The following is a 20,847-nucleotide window of genomic DNA, read 5'->3' on the forward strand; positions in this document are numbered from 1 at the left end:
GAGTGTGAGTGGGGGAGGGGGCGCTGGCAAGTTAAGAATTTCCAATTTTAGTTTCGGCCAACCGAGATTTCAATCAATGTCCTTGAACTAATGACACAATTTGTTGTTTACTTTGGCCAGCATTTGAATTTGAGATTTCTGTTGTTCTTCTTTCTCCTCCCTCTCGATCTTTCCCTTTCCCTCCTGATTGGTTGTCCCTCTTTTTCCGATGTCACTTTGCATTTAATTCAGCACACTTTTTGTGCTTTCTTTTTATTTCCATTTTGGCTGCCTTTTTTGGTTTTTCCCTTTAGCCTGTGTTGTGTTCGTTCGCTTCTGCTTACTCGAAAGTCACAAATTGTTTTACGATGAATAAGAAAGTAAACAAACGTGTAGATGTCAAATACACACACACACACACACGCACACACACATGTGCCAAGGGGGGTAGAGGGTTGAATTTGAAGAGGGGTGCGGTACATGCAGACATCCATTCTGGTTACGCGCAGCAGGAAAGAAAACAATTTAACGCAACGGTAGATAAACTTTTCTTAAACAGGCTCAGGACGACTCCTAATGTCCTTGGCCTGGCCCTTTGCCTTCTGTGTTGTGCTTTTCTTTTTGTTATTTTTTATTGTTTTTCAGGCTTAAACGAAAATGAGCTTTCAAAATGTTTTATGTGCCATTTGTTGTGTGTGTGAGTGTGCCGCCACAGCTTATGAAATGATTTTTAACCCAGTTTGCTTTTGTTTTTCCGTTTCTCCTCTCTCTTTCAGAACCCGTCACCGACATCATCGGCGGTCCCGAGCTGCACATCAACCGGGGATCCACCATCAATTTGACTTGCATTGTGAAATTCGCACCGGAACCGCCGCCAACCGTCATTTGGTCCCACAACCGCGAGGTGAGCCCACAAAATTCATTTTAACTTCATGTCCCCCAACCCTCAAAAAACATCACAAAATACCAACAAAAATACCAGAAAAAAAAAAAAAACAACCGCAACGAAAAACCACTTGACATGTGTGTCTCTGTCTGTAAAGTATGAATATTCATGGGTTAACCCAAGCTTAGCTGTATATTTGGATATTATATAGGAGAAAGAGGGAGTTTAGGAGTGGCATTAATAGTCACATTTGACAAGGGTCCTTCCTTCCTTCCGGCTGACTTCTTGGATTTTTATGATTATTAGTTATAGTTTTGGTTATCTGCCTTCGAGAGTAGAAACTTTTAATCGATTGACAAACGACTAGCAATTCCTCTGGGAATTTTCAGTTTCCCATCTCATAACTTAACTGCTGTCAAACTATCACCCCTTCACCTTGAACTAAGAGCCAGAGTTAACCATAAAAATGTCCGAATGTTAACTTTCTAAAAAATAAAAACTACCAAAAGGAGGCTTTCTTTAAAAAATGTTTAAAAATTTGTTTTTAAGACCCTCAAAAAACCCCAGAATATTCACCACAAAACCTTATCCCTAAAGAAAACCCAAAACACCTTTATTAAGGTACCAAAATCTTTGGTCAGCCGTAGTCAGTCTCCTTCCACCAAACTGGTGATGTGTCCTGTGAGTCTCCCAACTTTTCTTTTTATAAGCAAATGTCAAGGAAATTCTGTTGCCGGTTTCTATTTTTTATGTTATTTTTGTTTTTTTTTTGGTCGAAATAAGAAATAAGAAATTTCCCTGGCATAACGAAGCAGCTTTCGGAGCCAAAGCGCACCCTGGCTTGACTAACACGATGTCATTAATAAAAATTTAACTAACATGCTCGTTCTGCCAGGGGCCCCAGGATGCTGCCCCAGCCCCAGTCCAGCATCCCGAAAAAGTAACAAAAACCCAAACTCACACAAATACTATATAGTACTATAGCCACAACAACAACAACAACAACCACAACAACTGCAAATGTAACAATTTCGCAGGAGTAAAAAACCGAAAAACGAAAAACTGTATGTCCTGGCACTTAAGCTGTTTGCCTTTCTTTCTCTCTCTCTCCCCCTCACGCAAACCAACCCACTGCCGTGGTCGGTTATTTATTTCAGATCATAAATTTCGATTCACCTCGCGGCGGCATATCATTAGTCACCGAGAAAGGTGTGCTGACCACCAGCCGGCTCCTGGTGCAGAAGGCCATCAGCCAGGACTCGGGACTCTACACATGCACCCCCTCCAATGCCAATCCGACCTCGGTGCGCGTGCATATCGTCGATGGTGAGTAGCCCGGTATGCAAAACGCTTTGCCTTGCCTAAATATGAGTGTTGTCCTTGCTATATGGATTCTGTTGGGTACACTGAGATAAAAGTCTATAGGGAAATTTTAATAAGATGATGATGAGTTACAGAAACAGGTTTGGGGGTGTACTTAAGATACTTCTAAAGAAAGTTATAGAAATGGCTAAGCTTAACAACGCAAAGTGATGGATAGAAAGCAGTTTTATATGAAGGAATATTCCGAGAAAGTAGTTAAGAAATATATTTTTAAGAATAAGGTAAATGGCTAAGCCTTATCAGCAAATATGATAATCAGGATACCATCTAAGTTAGCATTTAAGGCTCAGTTTTAGTTATTTTTTAGTAAAATTTTAAGTGATAACTTCTTAAATCACAAAATTTGGGAGGTATTTTTGTCTAACTAAATGATATTTTGAAAATCTATAATCTAAGTTGAAAAATGACTGCTCTAGATTTAAGTCTTAAGCTTGCTTAACTTTTCCTTTTATCGTTATTGATCTTCAAAGGGTGCCTAAAAGTAGGCAATAGTATGTAAGAAATGCATAAAATTTCTTTAAAATCAAAACTTAAACTTAAGCATAAGACTTAAACTCAAAGCTTAAACTTAAAAGTAAAAATGAAAACTTAAGCTTAAACTTAAAATATTTAACTTTATTTAATGCTTTCTGTAATCTTCTCAAGTGATATAGTTATCTAGTTCTTAAGCTGTAGTTCTTTCTCTATATAAATTTTCCTCCAGTGCATTAGGTTAGTTTCCCAGAGGCGGGCTAGTGGGTGAGAAGGAGGGGTAAGGAGGGTAAGCTGGGGAGGTCACTTTGCTCATGGCCCGGCACAGCAAGACAAATGTGCGGCGCCCAAAAGTCAACTAAGCTTGTTTGGCTTTATTTGACAGACGAGCGCGTCCAGTGATTGACGACAACTTTTTCTAAAAGCTCGACGACGAGAATATGCTGTGTGTGGGTGGTAGAGGGAGGAAGTTGAGTTTCGTTTTCCATGGAATGAAAATAGCTAACGGGGGGTGCTTACCAACAATTAGCTAGCCGGCAACAACTTTACGTATGAGCAATCTGCTAGTTAGTTTTTCGTTTCGTTTCATCTCGTTCACTATCGAACGGGAGGGTTGTTTCTGGAAAACTATACAGGACCGAACCAAATTTGAACTTTTCCAAAAATCATTTGCTTTGATATTTCCAACCAACAGGACAGCTATAAGCTTCTTAACGCAAAACGGGAAAACGTAGGATGTTAGTTTCGGGGTTTTGGGTATTTCTGGTAGAGAAACTAATTGCGGTATTAACTGCCCCGTAAGCCAGGTAGGTTTTTCGGGAAATCAGAAATATGTTTGGGATTTTGCTAAAGATTTTTTGGGAATTTTTAAACGAAAGGATTTTGGATCTTCATGGTAATGGAAATAGTAAGCTTGAGCCTAAGCTAACTTCTTGATTTAGAAAGCATTCAAAAGACTACATTAAGGTTAAATTAATATTATTTTCCCATATCTGGTAATTAACGTAACCTAAGTTTAGTCATAACCTATTCATGTGCTTGATTTTTTCTGTTAAGGCTATCATAAATGTCCAATTCCATTGGCTCTTGAAGTTAGATCTCCTCAATTTGTAGCCAATATCTCAAATTTTCTCTCTCACACACCCACTCACTCCTATACACACACACACATGGTAAAGTCAAAGAAAATTAGTTAGGAAAAACTTTGAGCATCAACATTTGCGCAAGTTTTGACTCGTTTATGCCGCAGACGCCGTCGCCTTCTTCTCTCTCTCACTCTATCTCTGTTTTGCCCCGAAGGATTTGTTCAGTTTTTGGCCTTGCCTTGTGGCCCGTACCGCCCACTGTCTTCCGCCCGGCGTTCGCCGCTTCCGCTGGGGCCGGAAAAAAGCGCTTACAAAGCAAAAAGTTTAACAACTTGAGCGCAAATGACTTTGGCGTGTAAGCGGCACGCTACAACAAATACGCCATGGAATTAGACTAAAATGGCAAAAATAACAAAAATAACGAAAAAAACAACAAAAATAGCAACAATATGGAACAGAAGAGGAGGGGGAGGCTAAAGCAGCAGCAGCTAAGGCGCAGGCAGAGATGAGAGTGTATAAGAAGAAGAACTTGTTAAGTGGAACAACTGCTGAAACTTAAGTAATTAACACAAGTTGTTTGCGCTGAACGTTGCGGGCGGGAAAGCGCTGCAGGGAGGAGGGCCTGGGTTAGATATTGATGAAGATGGGGCGGGGGGGGGGGTAAGCTCCTACCCCCTTTCAAGTAGTTTATTTAAAAAAAATATCTAACAAGATGCAGGGGGGGAGGGTAAGCAAAACTAATCTTCGACAATCAATCATCAATTAGGCATTATTTTGGTGGCAAGTCTTGGAAAATATAAGTTTTATGGCTTGTGAAATCAGATCTCAGCTAGTTATTTGTTAAGTTTAAAATATAGTTTAAAATATATAATAATTGAAAACATAATTTAAGGAATATCAATGTATTATTACCCGCTTTTTGCTGTACTTGAACTTCTGTTAGTGAAAAGCCAAATTGAAATTGGCACACAAAGAGTGCCAGCGCGAGAGTGCCACTTCCGCAGTAACGCCCCTCTTTTTTGATGGTGGATTGAAACTGCTAGGTAGAGGGAGGTCCTGAAGATTATTTCCCCTTCCGTTCGAGTCGAACTCTTTGAGCGGCGGAGCATACCTAAGTCGGTAAATGAGCTTTTCAGCAAAGCATCCCATCGCATCGCATCGCATCGCATCTCTTAGTAAATGAGTAAAGAAATCAAGAACACGAAGTCGGGCCAAGTTTTGGTATCTCATTTCGAAGTCGAAGAAGGAATTCCATTTCATGCTTCAAGATTCGATTACAGCTTAGTTTTTGGTTAAATGTTAAATGCGAGAGAAATAGTCAAGACAATGCCAAATATTATTGCAAATTTAATGCGATTGCAAATCAAGGCAGAGCAGGCAATAATTGAAATTTGAGATTTACATCGTAGTTAATTGCTTGTTTTGATGATTTGAGGTGATTAAGTTACCCAAACTGGACAATGAAAGATCATTAACGAAATCAGTAATCTGGTTAGATAACTTCAAACTGGCATTGTGTTTTCCCTTCGTACCAAGAACAAGGCTGTCAGCCGAAACAACGGACAAATGCACTTTGGAATTTAATTCAATATTCTACGATTTTCTACAGAAGTGTGCTTTCGTTTCATTGTCCCGACTGTCATTTCGAGTTCATTTCTTAGTTTTGAGTTTGCTTCGAAATGGCACTTTCCTTTTGCAAATCAAAGTTCATCTCTGGTCTAGAGTTTTCCACAGAAGATGGCTAGCAGCCCTTCTCTAGCTGCAGTTCACTAGGAAAATGTATGTATTTTTGGTTTTAGTTTGTGATTTATGTTTAATTTTCTATCAAAGTCATGCTCTCTTGGTCTCTACTGTACGTAAATTATTATCCTTTTTCATTTTGATAACCCAATTTTATTAACGTGATGGGTTTTAATGCTTTTTTAGATTATTCAAATGTGAATTTAATGAGATTTTTTCCCAACAGAGAAATGAAAATGAAAGCTTTCAGCTTGGAAATTCTTCTCCGAAACTCTTGAAGGAAAGTCAACTGCTTGTGTTAGTTAGTAAAATCCTTTCCCGCCGCCTGACCTTAGTTTTGCATTATTGATAACTCTCAGTCTAGCTTCAAAGCTGGAACACAAAGCCGCTTATATCTATGTTTATTTTCTCTCTTTGGTGGTCCTTTTTTTCTGGACTTGTGGCCATTTAAGGCGATCATTACACCTAGCCAGTCAGTCAGTCAGTCAGTCACACACACAAAAGTCGATTTCTGTGGGGGGGCAGCAGCAGCAGAGGCAGCACATCAAAGTCATTTTCATTAATTGAACTGCTGCTGTCTCAGCTCTATGGTCAAGTCCCAAGTCCAAGTCAAAGTCCAACTTTCGGTGGCAAACATGGACCAGTGGACCACACAGAATCCCGACATCATCCTCCAACCACCCCCCCAATCCAATTAAGTGTACTTTCTATGGCGCTTTTATCTGCAAGTGCTTGCTTTTTAACGCACTCGAAGGAGCGGGACAAGCTGAAGCGCTCTGATGATGCCCAAAAAGTAGGGACGGGTCGGGGCGATGCGGGACTTCAGGCTGTCATAAGTGGTGAATGGCGAATGGCGAATGGTGAATGGTGAATCGGCGACAATTCATTGTCGTTCTGCAGGATGGAAGGACTTGAGGACAACACAGGACTCTTAATTACGTCAAACCGTATTATCTAGGGGGATAGGGAGGGAGGAGGGTTTCCTCCCCCAAACCCAGCCACGACTTCCAGTAATTAGTGAGACTTTGGACAACGATCCGCTCTGCGTCGAGTTATTGGCGTTGTCGTTTAGCATTCGGCATGGAAAACTTTTGAAATGCTCTAAGCACGTGGTGGTGTGCTGTGCAGATGGGATATGCCAGGAGGTACAGTGGTTATAGGGCTAAGAGTTACTACTTGAGTCGCCAGTCCAGTCATGGTATTTGATTTTAGGAAATGAGATAGTTAAAGGGGTCAAAAGATGAGGCATTTTGGAAGGGAAGTTAAGAAGTTGTGGGAAAAGTTAGAGGCTGATTGTTATTATTAACAACTTATTATAAGATAAATAGATAGATTTAAGTAATTAATAATATTTTTTAATATTTATTTAACATTTTTCAAGTACATTTTGTGCCTAAGATTAGCTTCTTAATCTTTCTTAAGCTCAAAGACATTCCTGGATTATTAAGGAGTACTTTTCATATTTTTTAAACTACTTTAAAGGATTTTAAGATTTAAATATATTCCCTTTCTTAAAAAATCCCTAAAAAATATTCCTCCAATATCCCAAAAGATCTCATATCCTCAATCTAAAGTCACTTTCCTTTCATTTTCCTTCAAAAATTTCCCAGTTGCCAGTTTTATAGCCTTGCAATGGCAGAGTACGCGATAATCAGCATTCAGGTCGAGGAGAAAGTGCTTTCACTAGGTAGTATTAGCACACCACAGTGCCTCCCAGTCACACACACACTTGCGCACTAGCACGCACATTCAGACACACACACATATTAAGACAGAGACACAGACACAGACGGACTCTTAAGTAACAGCTCATGATGGGCATCAACGAACTCGTAAAGGACGAACGATGCATGATAATTGAAGCTGCAGAGAAGAGGCTACAGAAGCTACAGAAGCTATATAGGAGTAGATGCTATAGTATCCTCCGTCTCGACGACAGACTCTTGCGCGCATTTCATGCCAAAATTTATGGCTCCCTATCTGCCATCTGTTGGGGCGGGCCTCTTCACCCATCACCCATCGCCCGCTTACCCACCCACCCATCAGGCCAAACAAAAAATCCCCTCCAGAAACACATCCACATCCACATCCACCTAGTCAAGTGCCGCGCCGCCCAAGTAGTTGGGCAGTTTTTGAATGCTGCTCTTGTTTTTTGTAGCCACCGCTCGTTTTCCTCCTTCGCTTATTTTTTTTTTAGCCAGTCTTGGCGTTTTTATTGCCGGCAATTAAGTTAATAGGCAATAAAGCTTCTGGATTTTCCAAAGGGGGCAGTGGCAGTGGTGGGAGAAGGAGCAGAAGCAGCAGCAGTAGCAGTAGCAGTAGCAGATGCAGATCCAAACTGCAGACCCGTCGTCGTCGTCGTCTCATCTCGTGTTGGAATCAATGTATTTTAGTGGATCTCTGCGAGATGGGCTTTCGCCTTCAGTGCATTGGCTGGCCGGCTGGCTGACTGGCTGGCGTTGAGTCCACTTCCAAATTAACTTCTTGTGCTGGCTTTTATTGGTCTTGTGGCGATTTCCATTGGCATGGCATGGCTTGGCTTGGCTGGCTGTTGATTGTTTTCCAACTATCCCTGAATAGCATTTTCCACGAAAATTTATTTGCTGCTTACACTTGGCAGCAGCTTTGCTGGATTGGCTGGCTGCCTCTCTGCTCTCTAAAGTAAATCAGTTGATATTGAGAGACTTTTATGGGGGTTATTGGAGTTATTTTAAGCCAAAAGTAGTTCAGTTTTAAGTTTATTTTTAAGCAAATTCATTAAAAGTTAAGGTAAATGTTTAAAATGAAAGGAAAAGTGCACATTTGTTAGATGTTCAAAGGGAAGTTATGTCTTATCTTGTACTATATACTGAAAGATAATTTAAAATTTATGAAAACTTTCCTTTAAGGTAAGCAAGGATAGATTCTTAATATTAAAAGAGTTTTTGTAGGTTAGGATCTGATAAGTTAAGGAGTTTTCCCCTTAACAAATATCTAAATGTAAATCGCTTTTTGCTGCTCTTTAATGCTAAGACTTTCAGCCACCTTTTAGCCTTTTGACCACTGATCGCTTTTCCATTTTCCTTTCTACAGGCGAGCATCCGGCGGCCATGCATACGGGCAACAATGGCAACTCTACGGCGTCCCAGCCGCCGGTACTGCTGCCATTGGTACTACTCACCTGCGGCACGCTGATGCTACTCCAGTTGGTGGCCTGCTGTTCCGCAGCCATTACGGCCGTTGCTCTCGTCCCAGTTACGCCCCTTGGTCGTAGTAGCGCCCAGTCGATAAGGAAGTTCATCGAGGAGACGGCAAAGGGACAACGAGGAAGCAACCGAAACTGTCAGGATTTGAAGGAAATCGTTGAGGATCTGAGCCGCAGACGGGTCGAGTGGAGTCCAGTGCTTGGGACATAGCTCATTGGAGGATCGAGAACCGAATCCGAAATGCCAACAGGAATCGCATATTAGGTTCAGAGTCCACAATCCTCTCTTGTCCCCCTTGTAACTTTAAAATCGCTCTGTAACTTGGTTCCCTGGATTTCGGTTTTCGGTTACTAGTTGCTGGTTGCTGGTTGCTGGTTACTGGTTACTGGTTTCCGGCCTATTCGGTTTCCGGTTTGGTCCTGCTCTCGTGTCCCACCTATGGGCCATACACTTTACTCCAAAACGCCACCCCAAACGAAAGGACTTTGTGAGCGGGCTGGAGCTTATCCTGTTATCACTAAATTAAGTAGCCGCCAGACTTGGTCCGCAAAAGGAAAAAGGAAGAGGCGGCCCCAAAGATATATACACATATTTATCAGTTTTTTTTAAAGCTAACCACAGATAGATATTGCAAGTTGCGGGGATAAAGAAAAGCGTAACAAGTGCGGATCCAAAAAAAAGGAAAAGTCAGCTAGAAAAATGAAAGCAGAAAGCAGAAAGCAGCGAAATGGGAGAGGTAAGCAGTTGATGTTTCGTAAGTCAAGTCTGGGGTCAAGTCGTACAAGTTTTTTGGGAAGGGGGGCAGGTAGAAAGAACTAAGGAAAACACATACAACCATAAACACCCACACACACACCCATACACACACACACCTTGTAAATAACGCAACTCGCAGGAGATTTCCCTCTTCCATCGATGGAAATGGAAGTGGAAATGTCGAGTGTATGAATTGATCTATTTAACTTTTCTTTTTGTTTTCCTTTTCGGCTCGTTTTAACTTTAACACAAACATACACACCAACATACATAGACACCAACACGAAACCCATTCTCTAGTACAAGGATAAGCTATAGGTGTCTAAACATATATAAATATATATATATAAATTATATATATTATATATAAATAGCAGAGCCAGGAGGAAGTTTTGATGGGTAACCCCTTGCGATTTGAGGCAAGTCTATAAGAGTATAATAAAGAATTTTTTTTGATAACTAGCCATAAGTTCAAGACTATAGTAAAATGTAAGCAAAGGGAAGGAAGGGAGAAAGGTAGAGGAAGTAGCTAAAATGGATGGCAGGTTAGTAGGGCGATTGTTGGAGGAGTTCAAGGTGTAAATATATAAAACAAATCAGCATATAATTAGTCTATATATACATACGTATTTTTTTTTGTTTTTTTTTTGTCGGCTACTCCCATATATGTATATCACAGATCAGAATAATCTTTAACCTATATATGTACGTGTATATATATATAGGAAATTTTTGATGTGTTTAGGGCCTAAGGGATATTACTCATTGTTGTATGTTTGATGGAATGATAAGGAAAACGAAGAAGAAAACACAAAAGGAAAACCAAGAAAAACCAAAAACAAAATGCCATTGAGAGCAGATATTGACATAGAGAACTAACCAAAAACTATCCAGTTAAGGCGCATATTGCTAATTCAGCTCTCGAGTATTTAAGTGTCTCCACTCACTTTCTCTCTCTCTCTATCTATCTCTATCTATCTATCTCACTCTCTCTCTATTTCTATATAAATCTCAAACTGAAAAGAAAAACCAAAAAAATTAATGAAAAAGAAAAAGAAAACGAAAAAGGAAGTCAGAAGACAGAAGACAGCCACACAGTAACTGTAACTTTAAGCCAAGCTAGTGGAAAGATAGAGAAAGAAAAGAAAAGAAAAAGAAGGAAAATCAGAAGCAGATCCGCGATCCCACCCCAGAGAAAGGGTCTAACCCTATCCCAGAATCCCATAAAACTCCCCGTAGAAAACTGGTGATGAACACCACCAGGCATGTACGTCATTCTCATACGTTTTCGCTCCAAAAATGAAAAACCCAAGAAAAGGAAAAACCAAGAAGATAATATTCTGAATAATCTCCATACTAAACGTAATTAAATGGATATGAATATGAATATATATATATATATATGGATGGTACCACTTAGTATGCATAACTATAAAAATGAAAAACAAAAACAAAATGAAAATGAAAATGAAAAGAAAAAGAAAAACCAAAAAATGGGATATATATTTTATGAATGTGATGACGTTTAGCAAATTGAAACCAAAAAAAAAAAAGAAAATAAGAAACTATATTGACAAAACCCAACAAACAAACTTAAGACCAACCGAAGAAAATTCTGAGAAAAATCATGGAAAATCAAGGAAGGAAATCCCTAGAACGTTGAAGAGCTCCAAGTCCAAGGATCAATATCAGAATTATCATCCCAAAAACCAAAATCAAACCAAAAACAAAACAAAAATAACAGAAGATAAAATCAAGAAAAGAATTTTCACCCTTTGCCCACGGTGGGGGATCTCTGCAACCGCATTTAAACTAAACGTAAATGTATTTGTAAATGTATCTGTCAGTATTTTGATTTTCCTCTCCATCTAACCGCATGCACTTAGTCCTTAAGCCGAACTTCTTACAACAACCCAGAAAGTACTAATAATAATACTAATACTAATAATAATAATAATAATACTAATAATGAAGAAGAGTGTTTAAATGTTTATAAGCAAATTGAATGTAATTCAATATCAAAAAAAGAAAAACCAAAAACAGATATAGTAAAAAGAAAAATCAGTAAAAAAAAGTAAAGAAAATGAAATGCAAAAAAAAAGAAAGGGAAAAGGGAAAAGGAAAAACCAAACGAAACGACACAATTTCTATGTATAAAATAAGGTGAAATAAAGTCCATGTTGCAGATGCTAAAAAAGAAAAACCTATGAATATATGATGGTAAATTGTAATTGAATGAAAAGCCGAAACCGATACCGATACCGATACCGATACCGATTATATAAATATGTAAATGATAAGCGATAATTAAAAATGTGTTTGAACCACCTCCCCCCGCCACCTTTCTCCACACCCTGGTTATATGGTTTTATGAAGCTCATTTCGGATTTTTTTGCATTTCATTTTCTTTTTTTTTTTAACTTTGTGATGGGTTTTCCTCTTGTATTTTCCTTTTTTGTTCAATTAAAGTTTTTTGTTGTGTTTTTTGTTGTCTTTTTGTTGTCTTTTTTATGTGGTAGAGTTAATTAAAGGAAAAAGTAAACACAGAAAAATGCGCAGAGAGCAGGCAAAAAAAAAAAAAAAAAAAAAAAAATAAGGGAAAAAAGGAAAAACACAATTTTAAAGTAAATATGTTAAATACAATTTTAAGCATAAACAATGGCGTCAAAAGCAAACAATTTTAATGTGGTTAAATAAGAAAAATGAAAATGAAAAATGAAAAATGAAAAGGAAAAAAAAGCAAAATGCCCAATTCAATGGAAAATATGTGTGTGCGTTGTTCCACGTTAATGAAACACTCGGGACACTTTGAAATATTACAATTCATAATAACTATAATTACGAAAAACGAAAAGAAAAACCAAAAGAAAAACCAAGAAAAAAGGGTAAGAAAATGGGTTATCCTACCATTAAAGTGGAACAAGAGTTACGGATTAAATTGCATAGGTCTAAGATCAAATTAACGAAGGTTATATTACCATATTACCGAAGGCCATATACATACACTCTACACACACACACTCATGCACTCACACACACACACATGCACTCTCATTATCATGAGCAGAAAGACACATACATTGGAAAAGGATACAAAAGATACACACAACACACTCACACACTCACTGACATAACCATGCAATTTGAGCCGGCAAAACGAGAGATTCGATCAGAAAGAAAAACCAAATATGAATTCAATAAAAGTGTAAAAAACAAAAAATGTTGCATTTTTTATTTGGATTTTTGGAAAGAAAAGGATATAGCGTGCGTGCGTATGTGGATGGAAGTATCTCTGCCTTGGAAGGAAGTGCCCTTGGAAAACGTAAAATGGTAATCAGAAGAGTGGCAATAAGGAGAATGGTAATATGGAAAATGGTAATACGAGAGCGGAAAATGGTAACTAATTATGATAATAATTTGGTGATATTTTCAAAGGATTTTTCAGGATATACTTTCTTGATTTTTTGGTGGCTCTCCGCTGGATTGGATGCTGATTTGGAATTCATTTGGTTTTATGTTTGAGTTTGGTTCAAAATTGATTCAAAATTAACAAAAATTCTGCTGAGAAACCCAAAGGAATTGTCAGGAAAACAAAGTTCATTCCCAATTCAAGAATTTCCTGATTTTTACTGTTCTTAAAAATATCAAAAATGAAGGAAAGAAATTAAATTTCTTTCCACTTAAAGAGTCCGTCTGCTTAAAAACCGATTGTCCCTATCCATTTTGATTTATTGTAATTAATATTTAATTTACTAGAAGGCTTCTTCTTCTCCCTCTCTGCCACCGCCACCGCCACCGCACCGCCGCCCGTCTCTTTCACTTTGTGCATCTGTCTCTGTCTGTGGTCGCATTGAATGTTTTATTTGATTTAATTTCGCAGTGTCAGCTATGATTGCATTGCATTTGCCATTTTATTTGTCTTTGCCCGCTCTGGCTGGCGTATTTCCTCTTTTTTTTTTGTTTTTGCTTTAAACCCTTTTTTATATTTTCCATTTAACATTTCTGCAGGACTCTTGCATATTGCCTTGTTTTTTTGTAGTTAAATTAATTTACATAATGCATGACACTTTTGAATCATGGACGACGTGGACATGAAAGTAGCAGCCGCCGCCGCCAGCTTAACTTTCACCCATTTCCCCTTTCCGCCACCCCCATTATGGGACCTACAGAAATCGATGTAAATGCAAATGGCCATAAATTACGACTCCCCTCTGTCTCGGAATATTAACTTAATTAGTTGAACGTTATTCTTTGTCTCCTTCACTCCGTCCGCTCCGTCCGCTGCGACCACGCACTTTTATTTGCGAATTTAATCGCAATTTTATTAAATGTTTTTATAATGAGACTGAACCAGCCCCCCAGCCCCCTACCCCACCCGTATATGAAATATTAATAATAATATCCCAGATCAATATGGGAAGAGGGGGAAGAGCGAAGAGCCAGAGTATGCGATTGAAATCGTTGTCATTGTCTGACAGTTTTCATTAAGGACCTTAACGTGGCGTCCTTAAAAAGAGCGATTGGTGGAGAGAAGAGAGAGGGGAGCAACACTAGTGGACTGGACAACATCCGGCCAAACAATGTCCGAGAGACATCGGATAATGTGGCTCCGGCTTTGTGAAGCTCATTTTGATTGCATTCCCTGCGTCGACTGAAAGCCATCTGATTGCGTCAGTAAACTGGGCGGAGGGTTCCCTCCTCGGTGGGATAAGTCAACTTGGGATTGGGAAAGAGGAGATCGAGATCGAGATCCATTGTAAAGGCTAGCCAAAAACTTAATTGGGCATTAATCGTGGGGGGGGAAAGAAGGCAGCCAGCTGGTGTTTAACAGGGGAAGCCTTCGGAAATTGATAAATATGTCAGGTATATATCAGGTATATGCCTTATGAAAGAAAACTATATTCTGAGAGAAGGAGATATGGGAATTTTAGTAGATTTTTGGTTTTTTTTTTAGTAACCAAAGGAAAGAAGTCTTCTTGCATTTTAAATATGAGTAAGTTAGCTCATTTTGTGAATATTTAAAGAGTTTTTTTCAAACATTTTGGCTTTAAGAATATTTGGGAAGGGTAATAAATATATTTTCTGCTAGTAAAGCTTAAATTAAATATTTATTTAATATTTATAAAATATATTTTAGCAGTCAAAAAGCCAGAAAGAAATGGAAAAGTCTGAAGAGAAGTTGTAGATTTTTATAAAATATTTTTCAAAATTGCCGCCCCTCAAATTCAAGCTAAAATTATTTTCAAAAACTGAAAAGAAAGACTCAAAGAAAGTTGCTAAATCTGCCTTTTCTTAATTATTTTCCCCTTAAGTACATTTTGTGCCAAAAACCTTTCTCATTTACCTTTCACTCAACCTCAAGCCATGGCCGAACATTTTTGTTTCTTAACTAACCACCTTTCTTGGCTGAAGTTCTTTCTAACAATGGCAAGACGACCTTTTGTACTGATATTTTTCCCTTTAACTAAACTTGCCCCCTGCAGCTGGTATCTCTGTGAGAGTGTGTGTGTGTTCGTTTGGAGGTCCTCTTAACCAGGGAAATATCCTTGCCATTGTATTGTCCATTTGTCGTTGCTTTTTATTATTATTTACGCTCGTTTAATTTTTCCCATGCCTTCTTTATTCGCCGCTCTCAAGTATTTTAACAAATTTTACAACTTTTTAAGCGGGTCTAAGCGTCTACGGCCACCTGTCACACTGCCTATCCACCCACTGTGATCCCCTCCTTTTACAGGCTTTGACCTGCTCCACCATCGACCAATCTCCATTTGGCCTTGGCTTCTGATGGCCAGTCCTTTTCTGGCCTAAAGAAGAAGGAGGGCGGGCGGCTTGCTTAAACGTTTTGTCGAGCATATTTGTTGGCCATAAATTAACACGCCGCGCGCTCGCCTGTTTAATCTTTTTATGGCCCGGCTAGGTCATGATGTCCCCTCTCTGCTTCCTTTGGTGACCGACCACCACCACCCTCCACCCCACTGAAGCAGTCGAAAAATTTAATAATTTGCTCAACATTAACCACTTGGCGGCCGCCTGTTGTTGTCGTTGTCCTTGGAACTGCTCCTTGTTGTTGTCAACGTTTCTGCTTGGCTTTTTTTTTCTATTATTCTTTTTTTTTTTTATTTTTCCTGTCCTGTTTGCTGCTAATTATAAGGGGATTATTTGCTTATCCCTCGAGGTCGAAGGTGGGCGGCATAAATTCACAGTCGGCAGGTGGAGGGGTGGAGATGTACCCCGTTATTGTCCGCCCCAGCTGTAAATTAACCGCCTTGCCACACCGCCCATCCATTCGTTCATCCACTCAAGTCTGCCATAAATTCCCAATTAAAAGGTGTAATAAGCGTTTGTTCCGCTTCGGCTATGAATAACATTTTGGGGCATGGACCCCACTGCCTTGCCCCTGTTCCTGCTTCTGTCCCTGCCACCAACTTCATCTCACTTGTCAGCAGCTGCGACTTTGTAATGCAATTGCAATAAAACAAACTACAAAATGGCCAGCGGAGGGGAAAGCCCATGGGCATCCAGAATAATGGTTAGGTGGGTGGGCGGTATATGATGGGTTAAACGAAAGGTGGAAGCACAGTGGGCCCAAAAGTAGGTTTGTTTGGGGGTAAAACTGTGACTTGGAAGGACAGCGAAATCTTTAATTAATCACAGGTCTAGTCAAGGAATCAGCGTTGCTTAGGCTGTGAAGTAAAGGGAGAAGTTGTTTGGAAAATGGAAAATGCTGAAAAGGAAAAGTCTTGAAGGGTATAAGGAAGGGTTGAGTTATGAACAGATGAGCTCAAGGAAAGGGAGTTAACTATGAAGATGAAAAGAGTGACAAGGAAAGTGTTCGAAGATTTTCCTAAACTTTGAAAGAACTAACTAAGATTTTTCACACTATTTTTCTACATTTTTCATAATATTTGTTTTGCTTTTCTCATGAAAAGATAAGAATTTTGTCCGAAATTATATAAAACAAAGGAGAGTTCTATAACTCTTAAGTTCTTTGTTCTTAGTTCTTAGTTCTTAGTTCTTCCTTTCACCTAAAAGATCTTAAAAGGATCTTAGCTTGACCTTATAAAATGTTCTAACTATACAGGTTCCACCTTTCAATCCTTTCATTCTTTTTCAAAGATTCTTTCCGTTTTTAAAATATTTATATTCCTCTTTATCAATATCTTTGCAATTACATAATTTCTTTAAATGAATCTCTCTTTTCAAAGTGAGACTTTTTACTCTTTCAAAACTCCATACAAATGCTGCTAATAGGATTGACTTTTTCCCAGATAACTTTTCCCTTTTTCCCAGCTTATAAAAGAGATCCCAATTAGCGATCCTTTTGGCTGCTGTTGCTACTTTTCCACTGTGCCCTTGTGACCTGACCGACCCCTCAGGGCAATTAAAAGCGGCTTCGAAGTTCACACAGAAGAGTCACAAATTATATGCGCATTTAATGAAGTGTGCCAGAGGCACACACACACACACACACACTCATAAACACACACACATTTCACACATGCGACTACGTGCAGTCATTAAACAGCCAACAAAAGCTGCCCACCGACCGACAATTTCTCACCTGTTTCCACCCCGGTCAAAGGTCACGCGCTGGCCGGGCCAAAAGGTCACTTAAACAAAATGAAATGAATAAATGCATGAGGCGAGGTAGCGGCAGGACTTTCAGTTCCATCACCATCGCGTATCTCCACCTCTCCCCATCCCAGAGAAATGGGAAGGGTAAGAAGGATCGCCGGAGTCGAATGGCCAACTAAACGGTTTGTAATGGACGCCTTGGCTGCCGGGATTGAAACTTAATTGCAAAAATTTTAACAAACACTCGCAGCAATAACAATAATTTTAACCAACTGCAGTGGGTGGACAAGAGAGGGTGGTGGTGGTCCTTGGGAACATTCCCTTTTTTCGCCAGGACTCAAGATTTATGCGCCACAGACTGAAATTAGAAACGCTTTCCTTGCCGCACTCGCCTCGCCGTGTGTCCTCGTTTTCTTCTCTCTTTTTTTTTTGTTGTTTTTGGCCAGCAGTAAGCAAGGCAGTGCCCCGCCCTTCGCCCTCCGCCCACCGAAGAGGTGGTTCTGGCCAATGGCCATTAGTTGTTGCTATTCGCCTTTGCCGCCGCGGCGACAAGTGCACTTTATTAGCGCTTTTCATTTCGCTCCTTCGAAGCCTCCTAGTAGTGTCCTGCTGGGTTTTTTTTTCTACTCCTTGTTTTCCTTGCTTTCCCTGCCCATTGCCTGCTCTTAGCCCTGCTTGGAGCGAGCCATTTGGCATAAATGCGTTCATTAAAGGCACATTGACACGATGCCTCAGTGGGTCAGAGCATAAGGACTCGGCGAGGTCCTTGCCTTGGCCAGCATTTGTGGCAGGAAAAACCCTATTTATTGGCGCTGTGTGGTCGAGGTTTTTGAGCCATAAACTTGGAAATGGACATTAGGAAATGTTATATTGTTAGAGGCGGTATTTATTAGTGATATTTAGTAAGATATTTAGAGGGAATAGTAAATAAATGATATGAAGAAGGTTCGTTGTGCAGTTTCTAAGGAAAACTTAGATGATTTCTAACAGTTTGATGGACTTTTCCCATCACCCCATAATCATAGTTCCTAAATTATTAATCAAGTTTTTAAACCTTAAACTTTATAGTCATGACTTAATGAACCTTGTTAGCTGTTAGCTTTTAAGCCAGTAACTATTAACCCTTAACTAACCATAAAATTGAGATAACTTAAAGGAAATTTGATTTTCTTTTATGACCTGTCCAAGAACCTGGGCATTATTCAGAAATATTTTGCCATTTTCCTGAAAGTGTTTGCTGCAGCAGAGAGTGGCAGGAAATTTAGCACATCCACTTCCCTGGAGAAATTGTGTAATCGGTCAAAGGGTCCAAATGAGCCGGACACTCTCCTTGCCTTGGCTTGTAACGGCTCCAAGCTCTCCTAGCAGCTCCTTGTTCTTTGGCACAGCTAGCCCAGCTAGCCCAGCTAGTAGCGCCTTGACCTGTTATTTATGCTGACCGCAGTCACGTCCTGGCTAAGTGCTCATGTGTGTCCCGTCCCGCGTCCCCCTTGACTACCCTTCTCTTCTCTTCTTGAATCATGGTCTTTTGACCCCCCCACCAACACCACCTTTTGGGTGGCAAGGAACACCCCGGTGTATTTGTGTCGACATTTGCCGTGGCATTTATAAAATTGTGCATAATTTAAGCTCAGCAGTTGCGGGTTCCCGTCTGCCTGCCTGCATGCCTGGCTGCCGGTGCATCGCCAAGCAAAGCAGAACAAACCAAGCCAAACCAGAGTGACCGACCACATGAATGATGGTTCCCGTGGAGCCAGCTAAAGGATAATATAGAGAGAAGGGCACTGTGAGAAAAAGGGACATTGTGATTAATTCAATATCAAAATGATAACTTATTAAGAATGGAAAGAAAAAAACTGATAACCAAATCAAGAGATATGCCCTGATTTAACCCATCTTGACCTCAACATTTCCTCTCACATCTCTGAAATTCAAATCGATAACAAATCGATTAGCAAATTGAATCACTAATCCGATTAAACTGATTCATTTCTTTCTGTGTGTGACTGTGACTGTGACTGTGAGTGCGAGTGCGAGGGGGGCAAGCTTTACGTCTCCGCCGGCGTCGACGCAATTGCAATTGCAGCTGCGCCGGCGACATTAGTATGAGGAGAGGGGCAAGAAAGGAAAAGATGGAGATGGGAAGTGAGCGAGGAAGAGGACTAGTGGAAAGGAAGGACGACGCGCCAACACGGCAACTTGAAAAGCATAATGAAGGATAATGAGTTCTTGATTAGTACAAAGTGGAAAATTGTGTATTTTTGCCTTGTCGCGCAGTGCGTATAAGCTTTGGCCCATCATCAGCAGCAGTAGGGGGAAGATTCCTCCTTTCAACGACGACGACGACTACGACTACTACTACATCCCTACCCCCCCTATCAACCCACCCCTCCCACAGCCAGGCACCAATTAACTGTAATTAGGGTCGCCCAGTTTCTGCGTGACCAGAGCAAACAAACACCAGCAGCATTTGCGGCAGGAAAGTAGGTGGCGGCAGCGGACCATTTGGTCGATTGCTGCTTTGGTTCTTCACCGAAAAAGTGGCCAAGAAACCGATACCGCACGGCTTTGCAGATACTCGTAAAAAAGGGCAATGCATTGGCCCCGCCTCCTGCCACTGGGTAAATACCTAAGTGCAGAACCAACAACAACAACAACAACAACAAAATAGCAATACGGATTGGGAATCCTGATACCCGCATTTCACAGCTACAACGACCGTTCATATTCCAGCCGCGTATACGTATTGCGTATTACGTATACGCCGTGTAAACAGTATGGCCGGCCCAGACCCTTTCAAAAACACCGCATGGCAAATAAGAAGAATCAGTGAGTGGTAGAAAGAAGAGGCGGAAAAAGCGTTACAATAAAATGCTGAAAAATCAACACAATTTTCAGCACTCTTTCGCTTTTATGCCCCTCCGCTGTTGTTCTTTTTTATTCGTTTTATTTTTTATTTTAACTTTACCACTCGGTCGGTCTGGTTTTTCCCAACTCTTTATAGTTTTATGTTGCAGGAAGTTGTTGTTGGTTTTATACTCTGACGGTGAAGGGTTACGACGAGGCAGGAATGTGAATCCAAAAATATTGAAAATTAACAAAAATAATAATAAAAAACCTTTTAGGGGTTTAAAATCAATCGATTTGCTTAGAATTCTCCGATTTTTATTCTTTAAAGAGTCCCTTAAAATGTATTTTAAAATTAAGTTTTATAATTCAAAAGTTCAGCTATAATTTATCCTTAAACTTCTATAAAATCATTTAAAAATCAATCACAGAGCATTTGAAAATAGTTTTTCCCATATAAAATGGATTCAATTTTCTCCTTTTTTATATGAATTGATTTTCTTGACTGTATTTTTGTTGGATTTCCGCATTCGCATGCAAATCGACGATTAATCAAAATACCACTTTCCCCCAATTGTTGCTGCAAATTACATTTTTCACGTTTTTCGCGTTTTTCGCTGACTGAAATGACAAATTTACACAATTGGCAGCCGATCAGGCATTGGCTGGGTTGATGGGAGCTGATGGGGCGATGGCAATGACGAAAGTCAAATTGCGAAAGTTAATGGAAATAAGTGAGAATCGAGCGAGAGAAGCCGCAGCAGCAAATACATGCAACAACTTGTCGTGTCCACTCTGGCGTCCTCTCGTGAATTTCGATTTCCATATATAGTATTTGGGAGAAGGAACACTGGTTTAATAAGAGTTATACGTACGATGGTTAAGAGAGTCTTCCCGCATTCATTTGTGGCAATGGGAGGTTGGATTTAATGTGAATGCT

The 20,847-nt window shown here is 39.8% G+C and overlaps 1 protein-coding gene across 2 annotated transcripts in view; it reads left to right on the top strand.

Moving 5' to 3' along the window:
* LOC108102991 (zwei Ig domain protein zig-8) overlaps window positions 1-11,525 on the top strand; it is a 158,022-nt gene extending 146,497 nt beyond the window's left edge. For both annotated transcript variants that reach the window (XM_041819047.1, XM_041819046.1), the window contains exons 7-9: window positions 756-883; window positions 2,023-2,191; window positions 8,617-11,525. In XM_041819047.1, the coding sequence (XP_041674981.1) occupies window positions 756-883; window positions 2,023-2,191; window positions 8,617-8,939 (620 nt within the window). In that variant the 3' untranslated portion in view covers window positions 8,940-11,525. The remainder of the gene's footprint in view (window positions 1-755; window positions 884-2,022; window positions 2,192-8,616) is intronic.
* Window positions 11,526-20,847: the final 9,322 nt, after the last annotated feature.

Source organism: Drosophila eugracilis, unplaced genomic scaffold (assembly GCF_018153835.1).
Source record: "Drosophila eugracilis isolate 14026-0451.02 unplaced genomic scaffold, ASM1815383v1 contig_124, whole genome shotgun sequence".
NCBI classification, from domain to species: Eukaryota; Metazoa; Arthropoda; class Insecta; order Diptera; family Drosophilidae; genus Drosophila; species Drosophila eugracilis.